The sequence below is a fragment of the Bombina bombina genome, chromosome 4 (genome assembly GCF_027579735.1).
Source record: "Bombina bombina isolate aBomBom1 chromosome 4, aBomBom1.pri, whole genome shotgun sequence".
NCBI classification, from domain to species: domain Eukaryota; kingdom Metazoa; phylum Chordata; class Amphibia; order Anura; family Bombinatoridae; genus Bombina; species Bombina bombina.
The window spans coordinates 1,157,223,762-1,157,236,185 of NC_069502.1; the positions used below are offsets into that span (position 1 = coordinate 1,157,223,762).

Here is a 12,424-nt window from a genome sequence, read left to right on the forward strand (position 1 = left end):
AAAATAAATATGTACAAGTGCCACATTACTGGGAGCTAGCTGGTGACTGGTTGCTATATACATATGGCTTGCAGTGCATTGTAGCTCCGGAGCTGGTTTAAACTGTGTTTAGGGATTAAGCATTTTCTTTTTGCACATTTATATTCCTTTAATAAAATAAACATGTTGTTTACCTTTGTAACTTGCTGTGGTACAATATTTCCTTCAACACCCTCAAGTTCACCATTGCTCTTCTCAATTGTATAATCTTGCAGTTTCTAAAGATAAATATTTAAATTTACTTAAAATTTTAAGACCCCACAACAAATAACTACATTTCAATGCCATTTAAATTTGTTAGTGATCATAACAGTATACCACTTTAATTAGGAATATATTTGGATATATTTTATAAAAATAAATTACCAAGGGAGTTAGATGAACTTGTAAAATGTTGCCCGTATTTAACTCCCTGGTTGGACGAGGAGAAGATTGGGCATTTTTCTGGTTCCGACCAGGAGATCTGGAACGTCCTGGTGACCGAGACCTTGATCGACTTCTTCTAGAGGGAGAGACCGAGCTTCTCTTCTTGCTCCGAAAGGAGATCATGCTCTGCCAAGCCACAAAAGATTTGAATTTTATATGATGATATAACCAATACAATCTTTCATAGCTTGCCAACGTCAAAATTCATGATATAATATAAAATGACCCTGTTAAAACACACTATTAAATGTGCATAGAGGTTCTTTAGGTTTTGTTTTTCTGCTCCAAAAAAAACAAAAAAAAAAAAAAAACTTTGAAAGCACTTAGGAACTCAAGCAGCCTCAGAATCTGCTAAGTTCTGGGCGCGCGGGTTTAGACACGTTTTATCATTTTTACAACATTTAACAGACTTGCAATGTAGGTTTAAATGTGTTTAAAATAAATCCTATATGATACGTAAACATTTTGGTAACAATGAATCCCTCGTTTTATAAGCATTATTTCAGAAGCAGGCCATGTGTCATTTTATGTTTTTTCTCCTGCTTCTACTACAAGTATAGCAGTAAGACTATTTAGACAGTGTGCTAGAAATAAGTAGATAGTCAATTGTGTAAGTCACACCTTACCTTAATATCAGACTCTTTAATATCAAGTTCAGTTCCATCTTTGTAGCGCACAGTGTAAAGTTGTGTAAGTTCATCAAATGTTATAACTTGCACTTCATAAAAAAGGCTGCTTCCTGGCCATCGAGCCATTACTGTCTCACCTTTATCATATTTTTGATCTCTCATTTTTAAAGAGTGCTACCCTGCATTGTAAATAAGAAAAATAAATAAAAAATATTAAAACATAATACAGGTAGAAACCCCTTTATTCAAACTGCTTGGGACCAGAAAAGGTTTGGATTTTGTAATACTTGAGCATCTTTAAAATGGGACAGTTGGGTGAGGGCATAGGACCAAGCAATATTTAAAGTGAAAGTCAATCCTAGCACAAATAAAAGGTTACATTCAATCATGAAGTATAAAATACTTTATGCAGAAAGCTCATTTACTTGTTTCAAGCGTTCGCCGCTCTAAACTGCTAAGGCAGCCCACGGCAGAACACGGTTTTGCTTGAGAGGTGAGGTTTTCACCTCGTAGCCAATAGCCTGCGGGAAATCTGGCTTGAGGCCCTTGGGAGCCGGATTTCCTGCACGCTATTTGCTAGGAGTTTAAAACGTCACCTTTTAACAAAACAGCGTTGTGACGTGGGAAAGTCCCCTTTATTTGTTTCAATGGTCAATCCTAGCGTTTCACAAACACTAGGATTGACTTTCACTTTAAATGGACAGTCAACTCTAAAATGTTTGTTTAAAAAGAGCTAATCCTTTTTTTTACCCATTCCCCAGTTTTGCACAGCCAACATGGTGGTATTAATATACTTTTAACCTCTGATTACCTTGTATCTAAGCCTCTTTTGACAGCCCCTTGATTACATGGCTATTATCTATTGACTTGCATTTTAGCCAATTAGTGCAGTGTCATCCACAACCCACAGGAGTGAGCAAAATGTTATCAATATGGCACACATGGGCTAGTGTTGTCTGGCAGTGAAAAAGTGTCAAAAACATAATTTATGCTTACCTGATAAATTCCTTTCTTCTGTTGTGTGATCAGTCCACGGGTCATCATTACTTCTGGGATATAACTCCTCCCCAACAGGAAATGCAAGAGGATTCACCCAGCAGAGCTGCATATAGCTCCTCCCCTCTACGTCAGTCCCAGTCATTCGACCAAGAATCAACGAGAAAGGAGTAACCAAGGGTGAAGTGGTGACTGGAGTATAATTTAAAAGATATTTACCTGCCTTAAAACAGGGCGGGCCGTGGACTGATCACACAACAGAAGAAAGGAATTTATCAGGTAAGCATAAATTATGTTTTCTTCTGTTATGTGTGATCAGTCCACGGGTCATCATTACTTCTGGGATACCAATACCAAAGCAAAAGTACACGGATGACGGGAGGGATAGGCAGGCTCATTATACAGAAGGAACCACTGCCTGAAGAACCTTTCTCCCAAAAATAGCCTCCGAAGAAGCAAAAGTGTCAAATTTGTAAAATTTGGAAAAAGTATGAAGCGAAGACCAAGTTGCAGCCTTGCAAATCTGTTCAACAGAGGCCTCATTCTTAAAGGCCCAAGTGGAAGCCACAGCTCTAGTGGAGTGAGCTGTAATTCTTTCAGGAGGCTGCTGTCCAGCAGTCTCATAGGCTAAACGTATTATGCTACGAAGCCAAAAAGAGAGAGAGGTAGCAGAAGCTTTTTGACCTCTCCTCTGTCCAGAATAAACGACAAACAGGGAAGAAGTTTGGCGAAAATCTTTAGTTGCCTGCAAGTAGAACTTGAGGGCACGAACTACATCCAGATTGTGTAGAAGACGTTCCTTCTTTGAAGAAGGATTTGGACACAAGGATGGAACAACAATCTCTTGATTGATATTCCTGTTAGTGACTACCTTAGGTAAGAACCCAGGTTTAGTACGCAGAACTACCTTGTCTGAGTGAAAAATCAGATAAGGAGAATCACAATGTAAGGCTGATAACTCAGAGACTCTTCGAGCCGAGGAAATAGCCATTAAAAACAGAACTTTCCAAGATAACAATTTTATATCAATGGAATGAAGGGGTTCAAACGGAACACCCTGTAAAACGTTAAGAACTAAGTTTAAACTCCATGGCGGAGCAACAGCTTTAAACACAGGCTTGATCCTAGCTAAAGCCTGACAAAAGGCCTGGACGTCTGGATTTTCTGACAGACGCCTGTGTAACAAGATGGACAGAGCTGAAATCTGTCCCTTTAATGAACTAGCTGATAAACCCTTTTCTAAACCTTCTTGTAGAAAGGACAATATCCTAGGGATCCTAATCTTACTCCAGGAGTAACGTTTGGATTCGCACCAGTATAGGTATTTACGCCATATTTTATGGTAAATCTTTCTGGTAACAGGCTTCCTAGCCTGTATCAGGGTATCAATAACCGACTCAGAAAAACCACGTTTTGATAAAATCAAGCGTTCAATTTCCAAGCAGTCAGCTTCAGAGAAGTTAGATTTTGATGTTTGAATGGACCCTGTATCAGAAGGTCCTGTCTTAGAGGTAGAGACCAAGGCGGACAGGATGACATGTCCACTAGATCTGCATACCAAGTCCTGCGTGGCCATGCAGGCGCTATTAGAATCACTGATGCTCTCTCCTGTTTGATTTTGGCAATCAATCGAGGAAGGGTGGAAACACATAAGCCATCCCGAAGTTCCAAGGTGCTGTCAAAGCATCTATCAGAACCGCTCCCGGATCCCTGGATCTGGACCCGTAGTGAGGAAGTTTGGCGTTCTGGCGAGACGCCATGAGATCTATCTCTGGTTTGCCCCAACGTCGAAGTATTTGGGCAAAGACCTCCGGATGAAGTTCCCACTCCCCCGGATGAAAAGTCTGGCGACTCAAGAAATCCGCCTCCCAGTTCTCCACTCCCGGGATGTGGATTGCTGACAGGTGGCAAGAGTGAGACTCTGCCCAGCGAATTATCTTTGATACTTCCATCATTGCTAGGGAGCTTCTTGTCCCTCCCTGATGGTTGATGTAAGCTACAGTCGTGATGTTGTCCGACTGAAACCTGATGAACCCCCGAGTTGTTAATTGGGGCCAAGCCAGAAGGGCATTGAGAACTGCTCTCAATTCCAGAATGTTTATTGGAAGGAGACTCTCCTCCTGATTCCATAGTCCCTGAGCCTTCAGAGAATTCCAGACAGCGCCCCAACCTAGTAGGCTGGCGTCTGTTGTTACAATTGTCCAGTCTGGCCTGCTGAATGGCATCCCCCTGGACAGGTGTGGCCGATAAAGCCACCATAGAAGAGAATTTCTGGTCTCTTGATTCAGATTCAGAGTAGGGGACAAATCTGAGTAATCCCCATTCCACTGACTTAGCATGCACAATTGCAGCGGTCTGAGGTGTAGGCGTGCAAAAGGTACTATGTCCATTGCCGCTACCATTAAGCCGATCACCTCCATGCATTGAGCTACTGACGGGTGTTGAATGGAATGAAGGACACGGCATGCATTTTGAAGCTTTGTTAACCTGTCTTCTGTCAGGTAAATCTTCATTTCTACAGAATCTATAAGAGTCCCCAAGAATGGAACTCTTGTGAGAGGAAAAAGAGAACTCTTCTTTTCGTTCACTTTCCATCCATGCGACCTTAGAAATGCCAGAACTAACTCTGTATGAGACTTGGCAGTTTGAAAGCTTGAAGCTTGTATTAGAATGTCGTCTAGGTACGGAGCTACCGAAATCCCTCGCGGTCTTAGTACCGCCAGAAGGGCACCCAGAACCTTTGTGAAGATTCTTGGAGCCGTAGCCAATCCGAATGGAAGAGCTACAAACTGGTAGTGCCTGTCTAGGAAGGCAAACCGTAGATACCGGTGATGATCTTTGTGAATCGGTATGTGAAGGTAAGCATCTTTTAAATCCACTGTGGTCATGTACTGACCCTTTTGGATCATGGGTAAGATTGTCCGAATAGTTTCCATTTTGAACGATGGAACTCTTAGGAATTTGTTTAGAATCTTTAAATCTAAGATTGGCCTGAAAGTTCCCTCTTTTTTGGGAACCACAAACAGGTTTGAGTAGAACCCTTGTCCTTGTTCCGACCGCGGAACCGGATGGATCACTCCCATTAATAACAGATCTTGTACACAGCGTAGAAACGCTTCTTTCTTTATCTGGTTTGTTGACAACCTTGACAGATGAAATCTCCCTCTTGGGGGAGATAATTTGAAGTCTAGAAGGTATCCCTGAGATATGATCTCTAGCGCCCAGGGATCCTGAACATCTCTTGCCCAGGCCTGGGCGAAGAGAGAAAGTCTGCCCCCCACTAGATCCGGTCCCGGATCGGGGGCTCTCGGTTCATGCTGTCTTTGGGGCAGCAGCAGGTTTCCTGGCCTGCTTGCCCTTGTTCCAGGACTGGTTAGGCTTCCAGCCTTGCCTGTAACGAGCAACAGCTCCCTCCTGTTTTGGTGCAGTGGAGGTTGATGCTGCTCCTGTTTTGAAATTCCGAAAGGGACGAAAATTAGACTGTCTAGCCTTAGCTTTGGCTTTGTCTTGAGGTAGGGCGTGGCCCTTACCTCCTGTAATGTCAGCGATAATTTCTTTCAAACCGGGCCCAAATAAAGACTGCCCCTTGAAAGGTATATTAAGTAATTTGGACTTAGAAGTAACATCAGCTGACCAGGATTTTAGCCACAGCGCCCTACGTGCCTGGATGGCGAATCCTGAGTTCTTAGCCGTAAGTTTGGTTAAATGTACTACGGCCTCCGAAATGAATGAATTAGCTAGTTTAAGGACTCTAAGCCTGTCCGTAATGTCGTCTAGCGTAGATGAACTAAGGTTCTCTTCCAGAGAATCAATCCAAAATGCTGCCGCAGCCGTAATCGGCGCGATACATGCAAGGGGTTGCAATATAAAACCTTGTTGAACAAACATTTTCTTAAGGTAACCCTCTAATTTTTTATCCATTGGATCTGAAAAAGCACAGCTATCCTCCACCGGGATAGTGGTACGCTTAGCTAAAGTAGAAACTGCTCCCTCCACCTTAGGGACCGTTTGCCATAAGTCCCGAGTGGTGGCGTCTATTGGAAACATCTTTCTAAATATTGGAGGGGGTGAGAACGGCACACCGGGTCTATCCCACTCCTTAGTAACAATTTGAGTTAGTCTCTTAGGTATAGGAAAAACGTCAGTACTCGCCGGTACCGCAAAGTATTTATCCAACCTACACAGTTTCTCTGGTATTGCAACGGTGTTACAATCATTGAGAGCTGCTAAAACCTCCCCTAGTAATACACGGAGGTTCTCCAATTTAAATTTAAAATTTGAAATATCTGAATCCAATCTGTTTGGATCAGAACCGTCACCCACAGAATGAAGCTCTCCGTCCTCATGCTCTGCAAGCTGTGACGCAGTATCAGACATGGCCCTAGTATTGTCAGCGCACTCTGTTCTCACCCCAGAGTGATCACGCTTGCCTCTTAGTTCTGGTAATTTAGACAAAACTTCAGTCATAACAGTAGCCATATCTTGTAATGTTATCTGTAATGGCCGCCCAGATGTACAAGGCGCCATAATATCACGCACCTCCCGGGCGGGAGATGCAGGTACTGCCGCGTGAGGCGAGTTAGTCGGCATAACTCTCCCCTCGCTGTTTGGTGAAATTTGTTCAAATTGTACAGATTGACTTTTATTTAAAGTAGCATCAATACAGTTAGTACATAAATTTCTATTGGGCTCCACCTTGGCATTGGAACAAATGACACAGATATCTTCCTCTGAGTCAGACATGTTTAACACACTAGCAATAAACTTGCAACTTGGTTATAATCTTTTTTAGCAAAAACGTACTGTGCCTCAAAGAGGTACTAAACGATTAAATGACAGTTGAAATAATGAACTGAAAAAACAGTTATAGCATCAAACTTTAAAACAACACAACTTTTAGCAAAGGTTTGTTCCCATAGTAAAATAACAATAATTAAATTTGACATAAAAATTACAGAGCAACGTTTTTATTCACAGTCAATATAAAATTCTCACAGCTCTGCTGAAAGAATCTACCTCCCTCTAAAGAAGTTTGAAGACCCCTGAGATCTGTCGGAGATGAACCGGATCATGCAGGAAATATAAGAGTAACTGACTGGAAATTTTTGATGCGTAGCAAAGAGCGCCAAAAACGGCCCCTCCCTCACACACAGCAGTGAAGAGAAACGAAACTGTCACAATTAAAACCAAACAACTGCCAAGTGGAAAATAATGCCCAAATATTTATTCACTCAGTACCTCAGAAATGTAAACGATTCTACATTCCAGCAAAAACGTTTAACATGATAAATACTTATTAAAAGGATTAGTGACTTTTAACAGAGTAGTTCCGGTGAAATACCATCCCCAGAATACTGAAGTGTATACATACATGTCATTATAACGGTATGGCAGGATTTTCTCATCAATTCCATTCAGAAAATAAAAACTGCTACATACCTCAATGCAGATTCATCTGCCCGCTGTCCCCTGATCTGAAGCTTTTACCTCCCTCAGATGGCCGAGAACAGCAATATGATCTTAACTACTCCGGTTAAAATCATAGTAAAAAACTCTGGTAGATTCTTCCTCAAACTCTGCCAGAGAAGTAATAACACGCTCCGGTGCTATTGTAAAATAACAAACTTTTGATTGAAGTCATAAAAACTAAGTATAATCACCATAGTCCTCTCACACATCCTATCTAGTCGTTGGGTGCAAGAGAATGACTGGGACTGACGTAGAGGGGAGGAGCTATATGCAGCTCTGCTGGGTGAATCCTCTTGCATTTCCTGTTGGGGAGGAGTTATATCCCAGAAGTAATGATGACCCGTGGACTGATCACACATAACAGAAGAAATACACTGAGATAAGAGGCAGCCTTCAATGGCTTAGAAATATGAGCCAACCTAGATTTAGCTTAGAGCTGCAACAACTTATCAATATAATCGATATTAGATTATGAAAATAGTTGTCAACGAATCTCATTATCGATTAGTTTGTCTGCAATTGGTTTGTTGCACACAGCGCCAGCTGCTACCTGCCAATGAACTCCTGAACATGGTATTGTGTTTTACGGTTATGTCCTTAGCCTAAAGGACATCTACAAATGTTTACTTTTCACTTTTTTAGGAGAGTATAAGTTTATTTTTAATTTTACCCCTAACCTTATAGCTGGTTATTTACCATTGCATAAAAACATTTAAGATATTTTTAAGTTAGAAGGAAGTGCAGGCTTAATTTATTGAGACGCCCATTGCCAAGGAGGAAAACACTTTGCACTGATGGAGCTAACAAAGATAAACATCCAACCTTGGCAAAACCCTACTTATGCATCTTAGGCACCTAAACATCATCTGAGTGCCTCTTCTCTGCTGCAAGCAATATAGCTTGCAAAAAGAGAGCCAGCCTCAGCTAGTAGCATTTGGACATGTTGACATTTTTGCATTTCAATGCAAAGTTTCTGAAAGAATTATTAACAGTTATTTGTAGAGCGCCAACAGAATCTGCAGCGCTATAAACATAGGCGTATACAAGGTAGCATTTATATGGATCAAATTGGTAGCGGGCCCTGCTGAGAGTCGCACTGTTGTAGTCCGCTCTTATGAAGGTGATCTGCAAATAGTTGGGCTCTTAGGCTTACATGCTAAGGGGGCTCATGGTGGATAGTAATGAAGGAGAGGAACTGGTATTAGGAAAGGTTAGTGTAGGCTGTATGCATCCCTGAACAGTAGAGTCTTCAGGGAGCACTTGAAGCTTTCAAAACTAGGGGAGAGTCTTGTGGAGTGAGTCAGAGAGTTCCACAAGTTGGGAGCCAGTCTGGAGAAGTACTGTAGACGGGAATGTGAGGAGGTAACAGGAGAGGAAGTCGTGAGCAGAGCAAAGCGGGCGGGAGGGAGAGTATCTGGAGACAAGGTCTGAAATATGGGGGGGGAGCAGTGCAGTTGAGGGCCTTAATAGGTCAGTCAGAATTTTGTGTGTAATCCTGAAGGCAAGAGGAAGGCAGTGAAGGGATTGGCAGAAAGGTGCAGAAGATGAAGATGAGCCTGGCAGAGGCATTCATTATGGATTGTAAAGGAACTATGCAGCAGCTAGAGACACACAGAGGACGTAGGCGTTGCAGTAGTCAAGGCGGGAAAGGATGAGAGAGTGGATTCAAATCTTAGTTGTGTCTTGTGTAAGGAAATGTCTAATTTTAGAGATGTTTTTAAAGTGTAAGCGACAGGATTTAGCCAAGGAGTCAAAGATTTGAATCAAATGTGACCCCAAGACCTCAGGCATGCGGGGTAGGGGTAATGATGGAGTTGTCGACAGAGATGGGGGGGTGGAGATTTTAAGGAGGGAAAATAAGGAGCTCAGTTTTAGAGAGATTTAGCGACACGGGTTAGCAAGGAAGAAGATAGGTCTGGTGGAGAGAGGTAGATTTGGATGTCGTCAGCATACAAATGATATTGAGAAGAGAAGGGGACCGAGGGCAGAGCCTTGCAGTACCCCAACAGAAAGTGATGACGGGGCAGTGGAAGCCCCAAAGAAGGCTACACTAAAGGTACAGTTAGACAGGTAGAAAGGGAACCACAAGAGGGCTGTGTCACAAATGCAGAAGAAGGATTGGAGGGTTTGGAGAAAAAAAAAAAAAAAAAAAGGGTGGTCAAAGAGGGTGGTCAACAGTATCAAAGGCTGCAGACAGATCAGGGAGGATAAGCAGAGAGATACGGTCTTTGGATTTTGCTGTAAGTAGGTCATTGGTAACCCCGATTGCTGTCTCTGTGGAGTGAAGGTGGCGAAATCCAGATTGCAATGGGTCAAGGAGGGAGTTTAATGTAAGGAACTGGGATAGGCGTGCATATATCAAAAAAAGGAAAAAACAGGCACTGCAAACGGGTGCTGTAAGATGTACAAAAAATTATTATAAACAACAAAACTGACATCAAAAATCCTGCAGTTCAAAAGACCAGAGACATGAAACGGGACGACAGACAGCACCGCCTGACGCATTTTGCGTGCCCTAGAGGTCTATGAATAAGCGCCTCCAGGGGGCGTGAAACGTGTCAGTTGTGCTGTCTGTCCTGTTTCAGGTCTGTGCTCTTTTGAGTTGTAGGATTTTTGATGTTCGTTTGATATAGGGCTGGGCGATATGGGCAAAAATGAAAATCAAAATTTTGGACCCAAAAAAAATCTTTTTTTTTTTCTTTTTTTTTTTTTTTTTTTTTTTTAAAACAATTTTTATTTTATTGAGGTTTGTAAAGAATACATCCAAAGGATAAAAAGGAAACAAAAAATGTTACAGTTCACAATGACATCAGGTCAAACAAACAGACACTAAAGTCTATACTGGATACAAATCTAAATATTAAATGACAAATTAACAAATCATCAGGTAAAAAGTACAGTTAGGCTTACTGTGGATAATCTATTCATATGATACTGATAGACACAATAACTCAGCGAACACAAGAAAGTAGTTACAGACCATTGCCGGTATAATAGCTAAGATTCAATCTGCCAGATAGACATACTAAGTAAAATATCAACACATTCATATCAACTGTAAATGAAAGAACCATATTCGGCATGTATATTAGCACATATATATATGTTAGGAATCTCTTTAATTTATTTTTTGTGCGTTAAGCATATTATAGAATCCTCTTATAGGGCTGAAGGCCACTCTTGGGCCCAAAAACACTTATGCTGACTAAGAGAGGACTATTAAATTCTGAAATGGCCCCTTTTGGGCCTTTAATTATAGGAATGAACTTCTAATTAACATGGAGTGTATATGAAATTCTTAGCTAAGGCTACTTTATGTATACTTGGAGGGACAATACTGGGATCTTAAACCCTCTTTAATGTAGGTGAGGCCATAGGTGGACCCTTTCATCTATATACATATATATTAAAAAGTACTCCTCCACTCCCCTCTAGTGGAGAAGCCCTGCAGCTGTATATCATATATATGCTAACTCTATTATATGTTAAGCTGCAGCAGTGAATACTATATGACGACCTGCATTTTCAGTGGATCTCAAAATATCTGTAGGACAGACTGAACATGGAAATATGCACTTCACAAACAGAAAACAAGCTAACACATGGCATTAACAAAAAATAAATCCTAAAACACGATAAATACAGAGAGAAACACAGGACCCCTCATCAAATCAGAAGGTATTTACTAGTACTAATGAACTAATGTCAGAGTCTCATAATGAGATCAAAGTGCAACAAGTCTTAGGGAACGATGACAGTTACATAACATGAACTTGCTGCATGTGAACATCCTAACCCACTCCAGATCTCCTATGAGGCTCAGCTAGTGTCATATAATTGTCCTTCTGGGGTGGGTGGCAGCTATACACGGACCAAATTGACATACTTATCACCCTCTGATGCATCTCAACATGTAGCTGCAGCTTGTCTGGGCGTGGAGGTGTTGGCAAAATTAAACGTGGAATCCAGGGCCTGCTAGCCGTAACAGCGGGTACAGGAGCGATCAGTTCTTGTAATGCAGCATGGTGCTGCTGAAAAGCGCTGCGTGACTTGTATCTGCCTCCCCACTCGCTGCAAAGGTGTCCAGCGTCGCAGCGAGATCTCCTCTCCAAGTCAGTCGCTTGACAGTTTAATAGATCAGGTAGGGAATCTAGATGAATATCCACGATAGATCTCTTTTTCCCACCTGGAGCAGGAGCCTCCAAAGTGCACACGGACCGCAGTAGGCCCACCACAGGGGTCTCGTCTTCAGATATATGCGCTCCGTCCGTCCGGTGCTCAGGTACTGCAAGCACGTAGGGTAAATGTGACTCCTGATCCATTGGTATCGGTAGGGCCTCAGCAACGTACTCCGTATCAGATTTTGTCCCATAGGCATGCTGGATTGTGTTGAGTATCTCCTCCTCCATGCGAATGAGATGTGTTGTCAGTAGCTCTTCCAGCGCAAGTAGAATTTGCTTCTCCATGGTGGCTAAGTGAAAGTTATACAGCGTATATAGCTGTTAATCCTAGATACATAGGAATATGGGGAGGGCGAAATGAAGGCCTAGGTCACTAAAGGACCTCTGCTACGCACTTCATCAATTAAGGTGTTCCGGGCTGAAATATCTTTCTTAAAAGTAGTGTGATCAACTCAGTAAGTCCTGGATCTCCCTCTAATGTCGAGAAGTGCCCAAGATCACCAATCTTCTGAGTAATAAATAGCAGATTTATTTACTCTGTTGCTCAGCCATGAAAAAAAGCAGCCATCACTGCTGCCAGTTAGACACGCCCCCCCGACCCAAAAAAAAAAAAAATCTTGATTGCGATTTTAATGGCGATTTTCTTATAAATTACTATAACACCTTAATTTTTCAATAAAAACA

The 12,424-nt window shown here is 41.9% G+C and overlaps 1 protein-coding gene across 2 annotated transcripts in view; it reads right to left on the minus strand.

Annotated features, from left to right (window-relative positions):
• LBR (lamin B receptor) overlaps window positions 1–12,424 on the minus strand; it is a 90,654-nt gene that overhangs the window by 57,188 nt on the left and 21,042 nt on the right. For both annotated transcript variants that reach the window (XM_053712604.1, XM_053712603.1), the window contains exons 2-4: window positions 1,092–1,273; window positions 406–591; window positions 174–257 (exon numbers count right to left, since the gene is read on the minus strand). In XM_053712604.1, coding sequence (XP_053568579.1) covers window positions 174–257; window positions 406–591; window positions 1,092–1,256 — 435 coding nt within the window. In that variant the 5' untranslated portion in view covers window positions 1,257–1,273. The remainder of the gene's footprint in view (window positions 1–173; window positions 258–405; window positions 592–1,091; window positions 1,274–12,424) is intronic.